The sequence below is a fragment of the Balaenoptera physalus genome, assembly GCF_965194825.1.
Source record: "Balaenoptera physalus genome assembly, chromosome: 8".
Taxonomy (NCBI): Eukaryota; Metazoa; Chordata; class Mammalia; order Artiodactyla; family Balaenopteridae; genus Balaenoptera; species Balaenoptera physalus.
The window spans coordinates 82855113-82873409 of NC_138887.1; the positions used below are offsets into that span (position 1 = coordinate 82855113).

General features: G+C 43.1%; 1 protein-coding gene and 1 long non-coding RNA gene across 11 annotated transcripts in view; one reads left to right on the forward strand and one right to left on the reverse strand.

The window, feature by feature from the left end:
• ELMO1 (engulfment and cell motility 1) overlaps positions 1–18297 on the reverse strand; it is a 555096-nt gene that overhangs the window by 22076 nt on the left and 514723 nt on the right. For all 10 annotated transcript variants that reach the window (XM_082471822.1, XM_082471824.1, XM_082471823.1 and 7 more), the window contains 2 exons: positions 13227–13339; positions 3738–3845 (listed from right to left, as the gene is read on the reverse strand). In XM_082471822.1, coding sequence (XP_082327948.1) covers positions 3738–3845; positions 13227–13339 — 221 coding nt within the window. The remainder of the gene's footprint in view (positions 1–3737; positions 3846–13226; positions 13340–18297) is intronic.
• LOC309665584 overlaps positions 1–18297 on the forward strand; it is a 60982-nt gene that overhangs the window by 14712 nt on the left and 27973 nt on the right. The gene's annotated exons all lie outside the window — the stretch shown is intronic.

The window sequence follows — 18297 nt, forward strand, 5'->3', positions numbered from 1 at the left end:
TAGGGTTGTTCTGAGAACTAACTCAATGCTGGAGCCAAGAACATTGCTGGCTTTGAATCTAGGTGGTCTGGAGAAGTGGATAAAAATCTAGGCCATGGAGTTGGATGGCTGCATTCAGATCTTTACTCTATTATTTATTGGACATGTGATCTTCAACAGGTTACTTAACTTTTCTGTACCTCATTTTCCTAATCCTGATTTTCCAATGATACCTACCTCTTCAGGTTGTGGGGAGGATAATTTATTATGTAATGTAGAGCTCTTAGCACAGTGCCTGGTGTCGAGTAAACACTCAAAAGATGTTATTTGCTATTATTCTCATTATCAATAGTCAAAGTTAATTCTCTCTGTAGATTGAGGGGCCTGAATTATTCCCCACGCTTCAATGACCCAAACTGCCCACTTTGCTTTGCTGTGGCCATTGCTCCTCTCCTCTGCTCTAATAGGCTTAATGGCCTTGTGTGAGGGAGCAAAACCCTTTGATGTGGGAGTGAAGAGGGCTGGCCTAGATTCTTTCAAAGGGAGTCTCTGAGGGGCCCAGGCACTGCTGGAAAGCAGAGGAGTCTGGTGTTTAGCGGGGGTGATGAGAGCCTCTAAACCTGGTGGGAGGAATGTGGGGCGAAGGGAGGTTAGGAGATGTGGATTTCCAAGGGCCATGTTTCCTGCCTAACAAAAGGAATACGAGAAGAGAGATTTGCTAAACCTTTAGACATGAAGACAGCTAAGGAGAGGCCCTCCATCTCCACTTACACTCTCCGGATTAAGAGGATTCAATTACGCTATTTGATTCACCAATATCTCAGTATTCAGCACTGATTAACTCAAGGGGTGGAAGACAATTTTCCCCTTGGTCGCAAGAGAGGGCAATTGTACACGGCAAGAGCAAGGGTACTTGAAATGAATTAAAGGACTGTCTCATTTTTCTAGTGGAATGAGGTTTTTGACTGAGGGCTCCAAGAGGATGGACTATTTTGTTCCAGGCAGGATGCGAACTGTAATTAAATGCAAACCAGATGGCAGGCCTGAAGCAGCAAACTTTACTTTCCTAGGCTGGGACCTTCTCATCTCAGGCACATAATAGTTTCAGTTGACTTCATTACATGAAATATACCCCCTCCCTGGCACACATGTGCATACAGATATAATCTCCTCAACACACACACACACACACACACACACACACACACACACCACATCCTCCCATGCGCACACACCTGCACAGGTACTCATTCTTGGTTTGCCTTGCAATGGATAAACTGTTTATGGAGCAGCTCTTCTGGAACTCTGAATAACTAGACTTCAAAGGCCGCAGAGGAAAGGAGTGGATGAGTTTCACAGCCACTGTCAGAGGGACTGATGCAACCCTTTCCCAGAAGTAGCCTCACTCTGTGGCCACGACCAAAAACTGTTTGGAGATCTGCAGCTCTGTCCTGGCTCTTCTGCAATCACCCTGGCAAGCTGGCTCTCCCTGGCATCGGCCCTCGGATTTCTAGCCCGGAGACCATCCCTACTCAAGGCTCAGGTGCTGTCAACACCTTGATCTTCTCCAGGGGCAGGGCTACCAATTCCTAAGCAGCAGAACCAGCAAGAATGAGAGTGCTGCATTTAAACCTACAATCCACGCCAAGCTAGTGCCTATCTGTGGGTTGAGGAGTGTATTAGATCCCTATAAATATGGAGATAAATAACACACCCAGTGAGTGGGAGAGCCGATTCTCTGGGCCATGTGGGTTAGGAATGAATCAGCTGTGGTTTTTTTGTTTTCCTGCCCAGACCACTTTCCCTATTTTCTGGTCAGGTTAAGAACGAGGCAGTGAAAGACTTCCTATAGAACTTGTGGTTGCTTTGACCTCTAACTTTTCATTTTACTGCATTAGAGCAGAGATTCCAAATGGCTGGCCTCTGGACAGTTCTGAGTTCACAAGGGAGGTTTCGTTAGTGAGTTTTTCACCAGTTAATAGCAAACAGAGGAAAATGAAGACCCTGCTGTGAGTTTTTCACACAGCTAATTTAATTTAGTACAAGGGACTGTCCTTTATTCCAAGATTAGGCCTTTCTGGTCTTTCCTTTTGTTGGATCAAGAGCCCTTTTTAAAATGAAAGGAATGTGATATTAAATTTTAGTTAGATTTTCTTTTTTAATAGCCTTTATTTCTGCCCAAACTGAAAGCTGGCAACCCACTGTCAATTCACTTTTCTTGTTCTATTAAAATATTTACGTATCGGTGAAAGCCAAATTTAGGGACTCACTATGAAGCGTGTCAGGCAATACCTGGCTCCACAGTTCTCAATTTGAGTGCTCACCAGAAACGCCTGGAGGGTCTGCTAAGACAGAGATTGTTGGCCCCATCCCCAGAGTTTCCGATTCATCAGGTGTGGGAGTGAGGATCTGAGAATCTGCATGTCTAGTAATTTCCCAGGTGATGCTGCTGGTGGTCAAAGGACCACACTCTGAGAACCACTGGTCCAGCTCTGTCCATGGTGGGATGCGGAAGGCTTTCTGAGACCTGAAGGGAGGGTCCTTATCACAGGCAGAGGCCTGGGGAGACCCCATAGCAGGAACGCATAGACACTGCACCAGACTCTGCGGTACTGGGTTTCAAATAACGTGGGCTGAGCAGGCAGTGCTCCCATGAAAGGAAATAAGATTGCCTTCTGAACTAAATGACACTACAAAGACCAGACTGCCCCATTTTTAAGCTGGAGGAAGAGAGAATGTTCCAGGCTGTCTGTCTGATATGTCAGCCCAGAGTCTGAGTGTGGCAGGAATTTGCCACTTGTGGTTTATTTTCCCCTGTGATGGCCATGAGCTGCAAGGAAGACAGTATAGATTTGACTTCCATGGGCCCTGGGGTGACAAGGGGGAAGGTGCTAGGACCTGGAGGTAAGGATTCTGTTTGTGACTTGTTTGTATGACTCATGGCAGGGTCAAGGTGACTTTTAAAAGTTATTTTAAAGTGTCTTTACTTTTTTCTCACTCTTTAATTTCTCTACCTGAGATATCCTCTGAGGCTATGTCTAACTTTATCTCATTTCTCTTCTAAATTAATCCATTACCTTTGTGTATTTTAATATTTCTATAATACTTTGTTTAATTTGTACACTTAACGCTGTCTAAAAAAACCTGGAACCTGCTTTGGTGTTGGGCTAAAATAATCTAGCATATGACTGGCTCTTTAAAAGACATGGTACAGAAATAGCAAATCAGTATAAATAATATGTATTTTCGGGAATATTTAGGAAACAATAGAATGTTATTGAGTGTCTGAGTTACTTCTTTGAAGTAAGCTAGCCATATTTGGATCTGCCATTAGCTCTGCATTATAAGTGTGGGATACACTAAACTAAAATGCATAAACGTGGTGGGATCAAGCACATGATTCACGTGAAATTATTTTGGGTCATCAGAAGAAGACAACTGACAATCAGGTTTATATCGGTTTTGCTCCTTAGAATAACAGCTGGACAAGTAACGTAAAAGTGGGTGTTTGAACCCCAGGTTTACATCTTTCAGGAAAGAGAGGTGAGCATTCCTTTTACACCCTCCCCTCTTCAGTCCCAAACCACAAATCCATCAAGGTCTTATGCTTGATGAGACGGCTCAGGCCAGGACCCACAGCTAGATGAGACATGCCTAATGGGTTTACTTAGGTTGATAGTCTTTCTGCATGATATTCTGTGACCAGGAAATGAACAAGCAACCAAAACTCAGGCCTCCAATACAGGAGAGGCACTTACGTTTGTCCTGCAAGGAATCGTGGGGCACTTCTCCCTGAGGACTTTCTTCCAAGTCTCCATAATGCAGGACCTTGTGGTTTGGTGAAAGCCGACAATACCAAAACTTGTCTGGGGGAAAAAAAACACAAATTTACCAGGTAAGCGATTCTGGTTTCCAAAAAATACTGACATCCTTATTTCATCATAGTCTTGCCTGGGAGAACATGCAGTTCCCTCTATTTTAAGTCTTCAAGAAGGAATGGGGCTTCCCTGGTGGCGCAGTGGTTGAGAATCTGCCTGCTAATGCAGGGGACACGGGTTCGAGTCCTGGTCTGGGAAGATCCCACATGCCGCGGAGCAGCTAGGCCCGTGAGCCACAATTACTGAGCCTGTGCGTCTGGAGCCTGTGCTCCACAACAATAGAGGCTGCGATAGTGAGAAGCCCGCGCACCACAATGAAGAGTGGCCCCCGCTCGCCACAAGTAGAGAAAGCCCTCGCACAGAAACGAAGACCCAACACAGCCATAAATAAATAAATAAATAAATAAAAATTAAAAAAAAAAAAAAAAAGAAGGAATGACTTCTAGAGCCCTGGTAGTTAGTCCCTTCTCGATTTTGATATTTAGTTAGCTCCTGTCTTTCTTGGTAGACATTTGGTACCACTGGGAAAGTTATCAAATCCTTTGAGGACAATGGCAACAGGGTTTCTGAGGTGGTGGCTTCCAGAGGGTTATTTCATCAGTATCTATAATGAGTAGGGGATTATTCCTTATTCAGTTGGGCCTGACAAAAGTGGGGAGGGAGATGAAGAAAAAACAGCTTTCTCAGAATTTTTCTGCTTCCACTTTCCTCTGTGAGATTTTAAGACTGATGAGATGGCTGTGCCATATCTCAGTTGGCATATCAAACCCCTCAACCCTGAGGCCTATGCACACAAACTAATCAATGAATAAATTGTTAGGAAGCTAGTGATACACACAAGGGATGGAATTCATGAGGAAATACACTAATAATTCTGAAATTTACCCAAGAATGAGGATATTGCAATCACCTCCTCTCTCATTCCTAGAGTTTAGTTCTCTTAAATAAGTGTGACCAGTACCTTAGGATCATTCTTATAAATAACTCCTTTAAGTTGACTTCCCCAAATGTAATAAAAATTTTTGAATAAGCTGGTGAGGCAGCAAGAAGGAGGCAGAGAGTGCTTTTTCTAGATAAGAAACTTAGATTGTGACAGCAATCTTTGTGCAGCTCTCAGGGCTGTGCTAGATGCTGCCTCCTCCAGGAAGCCCTCTCTGATTACTGCAGCCAAAGGGACCCTCCAGATCCTCTTAGCTGCTCCAGCATCTCCTTGGATCCTTGGTGCTCCCATGTTAAGCCCCTTAGTATTCCCCATTATCTGCCATAGACACTAGGTAAGCAACTTGCCCCAGTGGGTGCAGTGTGAAAGGTTACTGACAGAAGAGGACTCCAGGACACACATCAGCCCTGACAGTGTGGAGAAGCCAGGGCGTTCTGATGACAACCACTGTCTTCACAATTGCACTGCACTGATCCCTTGGCACAGTGCCTGGCACGTGGAAGTTACACAGTTGCTGTTGGCTAAATTGATAAATGAAGACCCAAGGGGACCCGGTCAAGATGCTTCAGGCACAGAGCATCCATGACCTGTAAACCCCTTTGTGACATTATGCAATTGGCAAGCACAGTGGCCTTGGTCAAGTCACCCCATTACTGTGTTTACAAACACAAATTATTTTGAAGCCACTCTGACCAAAAAGGTCTCTATAATGTTTAAGAAGAATGTTCTTCTACCTAAAATTGCTTTCACTACAAAACCACATTTTAACTGCAATTCTTTTTGTAGAAAAGAAAGTTTTAAAACTGGAAGTAAAAGCAAAGAAAACACCCAAACTGGATCCACAAAAGCAAAATGCCTCTGTGATTCCTTTCTCATCTATAAACAGGGTTTGAGAATTCCTGAATGTAGCCAGAGTATGGCAATTCATATATTTTTAAAAATCTAAACGCTGGTGGGAAGATTTGAGAGGAAAGAAACAGTAATTTGAGTGCTAGGAAAACATCTGGAATTGCTAAATTTTCAAAATTCTGTTATATATATATACATATACACACACACACACACACAGTCAACAGCACAGGTCATTCTTCTGGGAGAGCATTTCAAAGGGAGAAAATAAAGTTATTCCCTGAATAATTCATAACCATTTCAATTAGGCAGTTTCCCACGAGGAGAACACATTTGGGAATTTGACTTGTAATTCACAATAGGAATTGCAATTCCAAAGGAGAGGGACAAGTTTTGGCCACGAGCACCAACAGTGCTCTTGGGAACCTGGCATGGGAAATTGTAGAGATTTCTTCCCCCCAAAGGACCTTTCACCTTGTCTAAATGAACTGTGATGGCCACAAAGCCAGCTGGAAAAATTTCCTAGAGAGCTCTCCTTCCCCTGCTACCTCTGAGATGGGACTTTGGCTAAGTGAGCAACTGAAAAAGGGTGACAGAAAGCTGGGAAGGAAGTTGGTGAGCTGTAGTGCTTGGACACGCTGGTCTTATCTTGAGTGAGGTCTTAGCCTGTTCTTCCTAGAAATCCCTCACTTTTCAAACCGGGGTAAACTCTAGGGATTGGCAGTGGTAACCTGAAGCCCAAGGGTCAATATGGCACAAATGGATCAATCATCCTCAATATAACTGGGGGAGCATTGAGAAATTTAAGTGGTACAAACATATACTGTGGAGTAAAATGCACAACTTACATTCACTTGCAACACTTCAAAAATTTGCTGCACATACTTTCGTAAGTTGTATGTCTGTTTCTCCAGTGAATATTTGCAGAGTGCCTACAGTACTCTACTGGGTGTAGCAAAAATTATTAGGATGAAAGGCAGACATGAGGGACAAAGCCAAGAAGCTCAAGGAGAAGGAGCTCCCTAGCTCTTAGTGGCACCTTAAAGAAATATGGTGGAAACACTTGTTTCCCAGGTCTGGGAAGTAGGGTCCGTGACCCAGCAACTCTGCCTGTACTACAGGGAAGAACAGGAATAGGGAAGATCTCTTGTGCCACACACTCCTACATTCAGAAACTATTGAAAAAAGGGGCTATTTATCAGGGTTCCGGGAGGTAAAACAACCGTCTTCCTTGAAAAGCTGTAGTCACTGTTTGTTTAAAGAGACACAAAAGGCTACTTGGGACCTTGCCATAACAATACAGGGTACAGCTGACAGATTTTCCTCTTTCCAGAGGCTTAAATTCTCTTGACTTTTATGACACCACCAGCTTCTGGTTTTCCTCCTACCTCTGGCTACCTCTTCTCTTATCCTATAGAAGTTCCTCTTTCTCTGTCTACTACTAAAATGGTGGAGAGCAAAAGATCTGCGCATCACTGATGTGAGTGATGTGTTCTGCTCCTCCCATCAAATTGGAAGCCTTGGACGGATGACAAAATATTGGAAAAGGGGCTGAACGGCTTGGGAAGGTTGTTTTGACTCATAAACAAATGGGTGGATACTCAGTCAGTATCTCTCTCAGGGTAAAGGCTGGAGTCGTTAGCTCTGGGAAGGTTTAGAGGCATCGTAACTTGTGCGCGGCTGTCTGGAAGGCAGAGTCGCTATAAAGGAGAGCAGAGATGCCACCTCTGACCAGCAGAGCGCACCGACTTGTCGGGTGAGGCAGTTTCAGTGTCAGCCATCGGTGGCAGCTTGATTTGCAGTTTCTTTTATGGTAAGAAAAATGTGTATTTTCTATTCAAAATCCAGCACGATGTTACTAGTTCCCCAATCCCTCTGGGCAATGAATGAGTGGATTGTGTCACCAAAAGCAATTAGCAGGAAGCAGTGAGAACATTAGCAAAGATTGTTTAGTAGCATTTAAAGAGAAAACAGGAGTTAGTATAGAGGTCTTTCAGTCAATTAGAAATGTTAGTACGTTAATAGCCATCTTTTCATTCCCCCAACTCAAAAACTGAAAATATGGAGATAATTTTGTGCTTCACTCTTTTTTCTGTGTGTGTGTGTGTGTGTGTGTGTGTGTGTGTGTGTGTGTGTGTGTGGAGGTTCAGAGGGAAAAGCTGGTTTCAAAGCTCACAGCCTGGTAAGAAGGTCTCCAGGGCTGATTAAAGTTATTCCCAATGTCACATAGATCATTATGGAGCTAATCACCCTTGACAACTGTAATTCTTGCAGCAATGTGCGATAGAACTTTCTGCAATGATGCAAATACTCTGCACCTGCTTATTCAATAGTAATAGAAGAAATTTTAAATTTTATTTAATTTTAATTAACTTAAATAGCCATAGGTAGCTATATGGAACAGTGCAGCCCATTGTCTCTCTTCATACCCAGGCTGGAGACAAGTGTTGGGTCGGCCAGCAGGTGTTTATGGGAGACGGGCAAGCTGAATAATAGCTACCACTGTTGAGTGTGAAATGCGGACTGTCAAGTGAGGCACAGGGCACAGCAAGAACCGAGTCCTGATCGACTCTGCCACGGACTCGGGGGGACATCTTTGTCTTGTGCGCAAAGCCCACAGTTGGCAGCTGGCTGCTGGCCCAGGGGGCCCTGAAAGGCCTGTGTTTGGGAGACAGGTGGCCTTTACTAAAGTGAAATCTTATGGCACTTCCACTAGGACTTTGGGTCTTTCTTAGGTTAACCTAAAATGTGCAAAATCTTCAGTGTGCTCAGGGGAAGGTCTGCTTCCTGCCTAGGGTCAAACCTTTCCAAGTCACAAAACATGAGAGACCCCAGCAATGCTTTTAAAGGGAAATGTCATCTTCCAGGTGATGAGATACTAGATCTCTCTGTTGGTCAAGTAAAGGAAGACAACAACTACGGATACAGAATGAAGGTCATTCCGCCTTTCAAATCTTCCTCACTTCACTGAACATTCTTCAGAATGAGATGCTCTTGTTTTGATTCAGAATTCTGTCTCCCTGGAGACTCTCCTTTCATAGCAAAAGATAACTCCAGAGCCCCCAAGTCATTTTAAAGATGGTTTGGCCTAACTGATGCTTTGGAGTCACATAGACCTGAGTTACACACCTGGTCTTGACACATCAGCTATGGAGTCTTGGCCAAATTATAAAAACCTTAGGGACCCTTATGGTTCCTTTGTTAAGTAACACTAATAATTATATGAGTAAAACATATATAGAGTATCCATCATGCACCTTCCACAGAGCTGGCTCTCAAATATTAGTGCCCTCCTAATCTTCTAGTCAATGGTAACCCCGCTCATTCACACTACTGGTCCCTCCACCTTTTGAGAGCAATGATTATCTGTTATTTTGATCTATTGCAAAGTGATTTTTTTCTGAAAATAATCTGGCTTTTCTTCTTTTGAAAAAACGCATTTATTTATACCCGCCTTTTTGTAAAAATGAGTTATGATAAGGTTTAATTAAATATTAAAAGAAAATTTCAATCAAGGAGGAAGAAACAACCTGCTCCCCAAAAGGGTTCCTATGGTTACTGAAATGGCCTGAATGCACCATTCGGCTCTAGGTCTTCCGAGCGAGCTGGAAGAACAAGGCAGGTACACCGCCCTAGGCCTCAGCGCAGGAACATGCCAACTCCTCTGGGTACACGTTTCACTCACTAGTGGGTTTCAGATTAAGTTTGTCGTGTTAATGCTTAGAGAAGGGATACTGGTCAACAAAATGGACACTGTCTTCAATGAGAAGCAAAAGTTTCATGCTATCATTTCTTGAAAATGATACTCCAATGTGTAGCCCTGGGCTCTTATCAATACTATTCAATGCAAGTGATTCTGAAAGACCCTAATCTCTGAAAAGAAAGGAAAATAGGAGGCAGTTCCTGAACCTGTAGATTCTCATGAAGCATATAACGGCTCGAACATAGACAACTTCTGGGATTTCATCTTAACTCTCTTGAGAAGTTCAGGAAACACAGAAGCAAGGCAATCTCATTATGAAGGATTGTGAACAAGAGCCTTTCACATTCCATAGAGAATGCGGGACAGAGTGAAGCAAGTATGTGACAGCCATTGCCACTCTATGGCCTGTGTTTAAAAACCTATATTCTGAGTAACTGTAAGCTAAAATGAATACTAAATACCATTAATGAATGTTTGACCATGTGCTGAGCACCAAGGGCTATAGATGCATGATTTTATTTAACGCTTGCAATGATTTGATGTAGGAACTGACATCATCCCCACTTGACAGATCAGGAAACAGAAGCACAGAGAGATTTATTAGGTTGTCCAAGGCTACCCAGCTAGGGGGTGGGGAGGCAGGGACTTGAATGCAGCTTGGTGTGTCTCCCATGATTTACTGCCTCTCAGTTCTACTGTGGTCAGAATTCCCAGAAATCCAGATTTGTATATATCTATATTGGACTAACCAAGTAGCGGAGTTGCAAATGAGGCAGGTAGAATGATGGGCAGGAAGCAACTCAGGGGCCTTCTAGCCAAACATGGCACACTAAAGGGCTCTACCTCTGCTCCTCTCCTTTCCAGTTCTGTGAGACAGGAAGCTCTTTCTTATTTTCCCCTGTAAAGTTAATACTTAAATCCACTCATCTGTGTTTGACTCACTGTTGGACAAGTTTAGAGGGAGTGCGGTCACGCAGGGGCCCTTTGCGCATGTGCTTGTTCTTTAACCTGGGATGGCTCGTGGCTGCTCCTGTCTGAGATCTCACCTTTCTCGAAGGGATTAAAATGATTTTACACCATGTCCTCATTAATGTGGGTAAATCTAATTGGAATGTTTTGATGGGGTGATAGGAAACCAATTTCAGCACAGTCTGCTTTGAATCCCTATTTTTAAGCACACAGAGCAAGTCACCAGATTTTAGATCAATTTACCAAACACCAAAAAACCTTCCTTCACTTGGAAGGATGACTTTATACTAAACACAGATGGTCGTGCTCCCTAGGGAGTTTAACTAATAAATTTATAATCTAGATGCTAATTTTTTTTTTTTTTAAAGATTTATTTATTGATTGATTGATGGATTGTTATGTTGGGTCTTCGTTTCTGTGCTAGGGCTTTCTCTAGTTGCGGCGAGCGGGGGCCACTCTTCATCGTGGTGCGTGGGCCTCTCACCATCGTGGCCTCTCCCGTTGCGGAGCACAGGCTCCAGACGCGCAGGCTCAGTAGTTGTGGCTCACGGGCCCAGTTGCTCCGCGGCATGTGGGATCCTCCCAGACCAGGGCTCGAACCCGTGTCCCCTGCATTGGCAGGCAGATTCTCAACCACTACGCCACCAGGGAAGCCCGATGCTAATATTTTTTGTTCAGTAGGTAATTCATTTTTAGAAAACTGGAAAAAGTGGCATATTTGGGACTAACACTTCTTTAGCCAAAAAACTGTAATTAGGACATCTAGAAACAGGATTATTCAAGTAGAATCTACCCATTTCAGCCTAGAAAGGGAAGTCTCGTGGTGGAGTAGACTGGAAGGTCAAGCTGGTTTCTCTGAATTAGGTTCCGAAGGATTCTAGCTAGGCATGAGCGGAGGCATTTGGTGGCATGTGTCTGTTTGCCACCTCTCTCCTCCCCCCACTTCTGTGCCTTTTGCCCAATGTCAGGTAAATAAAAACTTTATAAATCACCTTACGTGGGCAATATATCCTGAATATTGATTTTGCCAAAGGCAATGAGGAGATCAGAGCATATAGTAGGCAATCTGGCTAACTGAACTAATAGATCATGTAGTCCTATTCTCCCACTTAACAGATGAGAAATTGTGGCCCTGAGGGGTCACGTGTTCTGCATAAAAACACCCAGGTGGTTAACCCTGTAAGTACAGAGTTGAGAAGCTTAGAACCAAGTCTACTCACCCACAGCTCACTGTTCTTTTCTACAGGATCATCCAGAATAAAACAGTAGCTACCACCCTCCTTTTTTAAAGCTGCTTTCTAAGAGCTGCATTCATGACCACTTTTCCTCCTCACAATAACTTTAGGAGGCAGGCATTGTTAACCACATTTCAGATGGGGAAACTGCTCAAGGTCACAGAGCTGGACAGGGACAGAGGTAGGAAGGTACCCACTTCATCTGCTCCAGGGCTCTTGTTTTCCTCTCTGTGCCACACTATCTTCTTAGAACAGCATTCACTCTGATGAAGGTGCCCAAATGCAAGGAATGCAGTGGGGAAGGAGGGGGTGAACCAGTCCTCCAACGGCTGAATGGGAGAGATGAGTTCCTTCTTCCTAACGTGAGCCTTTGTCAGTCCCAGCTGTAACTCGGCCCTTTCTTACTCTGCCCATTGTCCTCCCCTGAGGCCCAGCCTGAAGCTCATTGTCATGGTTTCTTATCCTCTGGGAATAACCTGCATTTTCATTCGTCAAGGAAGTTCTGCCTTTGGACATTCCTTAATATGATTTTTAATGCTTACATTCGAAATACGTTGAATTTACTCAATATTCAGCACAAAGCCATTAAAAGTAAATGGCCGGGAGGATGGGCTCAGCATAAACATGAAGTGATGTTTGTCATTAGTGGGCGAGGTCTGTGTCGGAACAGGGCATCCATCGGGTTTCAAAAATATCTGCCAGGGTTTCTCTGGGGCCATAACTGATGTTTGTTCTTGGTACAGCTGCTAATGCTTACGCTTGTTCCTGACTGTTCCCCAATCTCTTCACCTCTCCCCCAATCTTAAGTTTCAATTTTATTTTCTGACTATTTGTTTCCAGGACAGTATGATATGAGTACTTTGCAATGAGCAGTGTGTCAAGAAAGCAATCAAGGGACTTTACTTCCCTGGCTAAGAAACAGCTGGAAATTCTTTCCACCTATTGGAACTAGTCTAATGGCATCCATTTTAACTTGATATTTTGGGATTAAAGTTTATAGAGACAATTCAGAAATCTGTCTTACAAGATTATGAAAATTGATTCTATCCCACCTTGGTTCACTGTTACTTACATCTACAAGTAAAATAATTCTGACTTGGAAGAGAATCAGTGTGGGGATTTGAAAATAAGGGCCATCCATGCTGAAAATCTCAAGGTCAAATCCAACAGTGGGTGCCAGCTCTCCTGATAGCATAGTGAATCATTAAAAGTTAGAGCCATAGAGCTGCTGGAGTATAAATCCCTGCTCTTCTGTGACTCTGAGCAAGTTACTTCACACCTCACTGCCTTAGTTTCCCCATCTGTAAACTGGGCGTAATCACAATAGCTACTTCATAGGGTTACTGGGAAGATGAAATTCATTAACATAGGTAAAGTGAGAGCCTGGCACATGGTAAGCTCTCAATAACGTTAGCTGTTGTTGAACCACTACTGGCAGACTTGAGGCACGAAATGGCCCAGATGGCTCTTCAGTTCCACGGGTCTCCTGGTGATTCTAGATTTTGATGCTCCCTGGGTATACATGGGAAATCAGAACTTACCTGGACTGCTAGTCCTGTCCTGAGTACAATGCCGCATAGCCTACCCTTAAACCAACACCCATGCCCGTGCGATTCCCCAGGGGGCAGGCCACTGTTCTTCCTTGCTGGGTCTGGAGTGGCCCCAAACAATACCTTGCCTCCGCCGGCAGTTGAGTTTCCTAAAGCAGGTCCCTTCCACGAGGCGGTTCAGGCGTTGTTGTTTGATCAACTCCAAGATTTCTGGCTGAATCTTCTCCTTTAGTTCCCTGTGAAAGGATAAATACATATTCCACAGTGCGCCTTGAGAACAGCACTTGGCTGAAAGGGCACCACGGGCAGATGGGGCAGGCGAGTGCAAGCTGCAACTTTTCATGAACAACCCGATACTCCCGAGTGGGTGCTTTAGAGAATCATTTATTAAGCATCAGTGGAAATGGTTACCTATTCTAATAACACTATAGGTTCTCTGACATTTACAGATACCCACAAGAGCAGCAATCACTTCAGTGACGCTTTTCTAGACCAAGGTCTCCCGAGAAATTTCTTCTCTTGTTTTACAAGGCCACAGATATAAATTTACGCAAAAATTCACTCAGCTCTGCTGAGACAATGAATCTCTGGTCATATTCTGCCCCCCTACAGCAGATAAACTCCTAGACTGCATTTGTGATCTGACCAAACAGGAATGTTGGACAACCACACGATAACTATTCCACAGCAAACACAGTATCGGGCAAAGTACAGAACCACATTTTGCTTTGGATTCTGTCACTTACAACTGGGAACAACACATCGACCCAGATTGTAGCCCACAGAGATTGGGATAATGAGAGGAGAAATTAAGGATTATTTGCATCTTGTCTCAGGCTAATACAATGTAATTTAGGTTTAGATGTACTATGCTGTAAAGATACGATAATAGAGTGCAGTGGGTTTTAAATCTTTTATTTCAAGAGCAGAGATTTTTTATCATGTGAAATTTTATGTAGTGCCCTAGCATTTGAGTCTAGTAAAGCTAGAGTTGTTCTACTTGAGGATGTACAGAGAGGCCCAGAGTCCAGCCCTCAGAGCAGTGTTGAAAGCACTGACCCAAACTCAGAAGGCTAGGACTTCAGTCTAGGCTCTGCCCATGATTGGCATTTCAGGTAGCTCATGTAAGTCTCAGTTTCCTCATCTGTAAAATGGGAATAAGAATTTTTCCTGTCCCAGAGGAGACAGTGTGAGTGTAAGTTAGCTGTAAGCCTTGGGCAGGAATGCAAGGTGTTACTGAATTTTCTTTGATAATATTCTCTTCTTTCCTCAAGCCAAACATTCCTCGTGCCCATATTACACTGCAGTCAAGGCTCACATTTTCGTCAGCTTCAGCCTTAACTCTGGGCTTGCTCTGGATTGCAGGCAATCTGTCTTCACATGGTGTTCTGTTTCCAGGTGCAGAAGGCACAGACACTCGGTAAGTGCGTGCTATGAGCCAGGTAGTGTACTATGCAATTTTAGCTCATTTAACACCCCTTCCCTCCTCCCCACGAAAAAAATGCCAACTTTTGGGAACAGGTATTAATATCATCATTCCCATCTCACAGATGGGAAAGAGTTTACAGAGGTGAAGCCCTGAATAGGGGTACCAACTCAAGTGTTTCTTGTGCAAACTGCGTCTATTTACCCATGAGAAAAAAAAAAAAAAGAAAAGAATAAAAAGTGATATAAAAGGATCTGGCTATCTTACAAGGTATTCTAGAAAGCTGTTAATACATATTTTGGACTTAAATGGCCTCAAATGCCCTGTCATTTGATACTGTTCCAACTGACTATTTATAAAGCCTAATGTGAAGATTCAGCCCCAGAGGTACAGCTTGGTGCATTTGCTTTACTTGCATTTGCTTTTCCAGTGTGGGTCTCACAGGGTCTCATCTCAGGCTTTCAGATAACTAAAACTATCTATTATCAGCGTTCAGCTTTTGTAGAATGGACTCGCAAATTGCAGCTTTGATGAACCCTGCTCCGAATGGAGAAAGTGGGGAATTGCCAGGGCAGTTGCACACAACAATAAATCACCACTCCTGGCTTCCGAGTTGGGGCGACAGGGAAATCATGGGAGAGAGAATCTGGGAATTTCATCAAGTCTTAGGTTAGAGATGTATCTTTAAGTAATAGTTTTACTAGGCTAGAGTTTAGTTATTAAAATGGTGATGAAGACGCAGAGACAAGGACCAAAAGGAGGAAATAACTGAAAGAACTTGATGATTTATGATTTTCAGTGTAAGACCCAGATGTGCTCATCGTGACACACTCCATTATGAACCATCTTCGGAGACAGACTATCAGAATAAGTGGATCTGCTGCTACAAGAGTTACCTTTTCTTGCTATGAACCCCAAAGGACTCCAAAACATGATTAGGCAATGCAGGAAATGGAACAGATTTTTTTTTCCCCCTAAGTTATATCCTCTTCTTTCCCTGCAAATGGACTCAGTAGTTACCGAACTCACTCATATTAGGAAAACATATGTAATCCCTATATGGTGTCTCTGTGAATGAGATATGACTTGTGGGGTAATCCAGGTAATAACCATGGGCTGGAATTGGGTTTTGAAATTCTCAGCTTGGGGCTCATGAGGTCAAGGTCATGGGTTCACTGGCTTTGCTTTGATAAATATTCCTCGAATTCTATCTAAAAGCCCTGTAAATAAATAAAAGGAGGAAGATTAAAGGAGGGAGAATAAATGAGTGTGTGAAGAGCAGTTCAAATTCTAACACTTTTTCCGGAAGAGAATCCCAAGTCCAGGCCCAATGAGGCCAGTGCCATGTGCAGAGGGCAGACAGCGCCACTAGACTAGTGAGACTCTTCCTGGACCTGGGGTCTGCCCTGCTGAGCTGCCATCTGGTGTTCATCTAGAACAGAGGTTGGCAAACTTTTTCTGTAAAAGGCCAGATGGTAAATGTTCCAGACTTTGTGGGTCATACACTCTGTTGCAACTACTCAGCTCTGCCATGGTAGAGTGAAAGCAGTTGACAGCATGTGAACAAAGGAGCGTGGCTGTGTTCCAATAAAACTCTATTTACGAAAACGGATAGTGGGTCAGTTTTGGCCTAAGAGCTATAGTTTGCCAATCCCTGATCTACAAGGGCTCTGGGGAGACTTTGGGCTGAGTAACAGTGTCTATTTCATAGAAATTGATCTGTTTCTGTCTTACTACAGGGTCCCCAAGGTCATTCCTTGCACCTCTTCTGGTCTTTATATTTCAGACTCATGACTTTAAACACCAACTTTCTGCTGACTACGTTCAAATTTATAATTCTAACCTAGACCTCTTGGCCAAACTCCAAACTCATCAATCTAGCTGTCTATTTGGATATCTTGCAGATGCCTCAAACTTGACAGGTCCAAAACTGAACTCTTGATCCCCTTGTCCAAGCCTGCTCCACTCACTCTGTCCTTTAGTTGTTCAGGCCCAAAATCTGAGTTCATCCTTCTCTTATACCCTGCATCTAATTGATCAGTAAATACCTTTGCTTCTTATCTTCAAAATCTATATAATCTATGATAGAGATTCTAATCACTTCTCATCACCTCTTGCTTGGATTATTGAAATAACTTCCTCACTGATATCTCTGCTTCCAAACTTGCCTCCATGGAGTCTATTCCCCATACAACAGCAAGAGAGATCATTAAAAACCCAAGTCAGAGCACACCAGCCCCCTGCGCCAATGGTTCCCCAACAAGGCCCCACAAATTCAGGCTCCTGGCTACCCTTCTGGCCTCGCCTCCTATTGCTTGTGCTGCTCTAACCACACTTGCCTCCTTGTTACTAATTGAGTGCCCAGACCTACTCTGACCTCAGGGCCTTTGCACTGGTGATCGTCTCTGCTGGAAATCGTTTCTCCCACATACACACATAGCATGCTCCCTTAGTCCTTCACACATCTTTACTCAAATGTCACCATGCCAACTAGAGAGATCTACTCTTGCCACTTTATTTAAAATCGCAAACTCTCCATTTCCCTTATTCTGCTTTTTATTTCCTGTATCCTCTTTTGAAAAAAAATTTTATTTTATTGAAGTACAGTTGATTTACAATGTTGTGCTAATTTCTGCTGTACATTAAAGTGATTCCATTGTATATATTCTTTTTCATATTCTTTTCCATTATGGTTTATTATGGGATATTGAATATAGTTCCCTGTGCTATACAATAGGACCTTGTTGTTTATCCATTCTATATGTCATAGCTTGCATCTGCTAAAAATATGGAACACTTCACGCATCCTTGCACAGGGGCCATTCCAATCTTCTCTGTATTATTCCACTTTTAGTATATGTGCTGCTGAAGTGAGCATTCCTGTATCCTCTTTTAACATGCTACAATCTTATTTACCATGTTTATCATCTATTTCTCCCCATTTAAATATAATCACTACAAGGGTGATAATTGTATCTGTTCTCTTCACTGCTGAATTATCAACACACAGAACAGTACCTGGCAAGTGGCAGGCACTTGATAAGTATTTGTCAAGTGCACTGAACACTGGCTTCAGATACGAGAGCCGTGAGCAAAGCTTGTGGCCAATCTTTAGCAAGGATGCAGGTTTGCAGGATAGGCATCAGCCTTATTTCTGGCTCTATTTGCTTTTACTTTTTCTTTCTCATCTACTTTTACTGTACATTCTGAGATAAGATGAGGTATAAACAAATATATTCGCAGTGTCAGTTTTACCATTTACATATGGACACGGCGACACTTGTTAAGTTCTGGTTATCAGCTCATAATAAAGGTGATCATTTCTCTGAGTGGATGTTATGCGCGGGGCATATGCTAAGGGCTTTTCATGCACTATTTCATTGAGTCCGCCTAACAACCCAACGATGTGGACACTTTTATCATCTTCACTCTTAGACGTAAGAAAAACAGGTTTAGAATGGGTGACAGAACTTGACTAAAGAGCCACATTTGCAAATGATGGCCTTGGAATCTGATCCTAGGTCTGTTAGCTCCTGGGTCTGGATTTTCCACATTTTGCTTCTCTGCTTCCCTGGTGTTTGTCCCTGCATCTCCCCTTCCCCCAACATCATGGCAAATGACCTATTTTGGGACTATTCAAACTTTTTATATCCATTAACTCGGATTAATTGTGTGGATGGACTTATCCTTCCCATAAAGTCACACTAAGTAGAAAATAATAAATACCTCCTCCTGAAATAATTAGTCAAGAGCTAATAAGAAATAAGA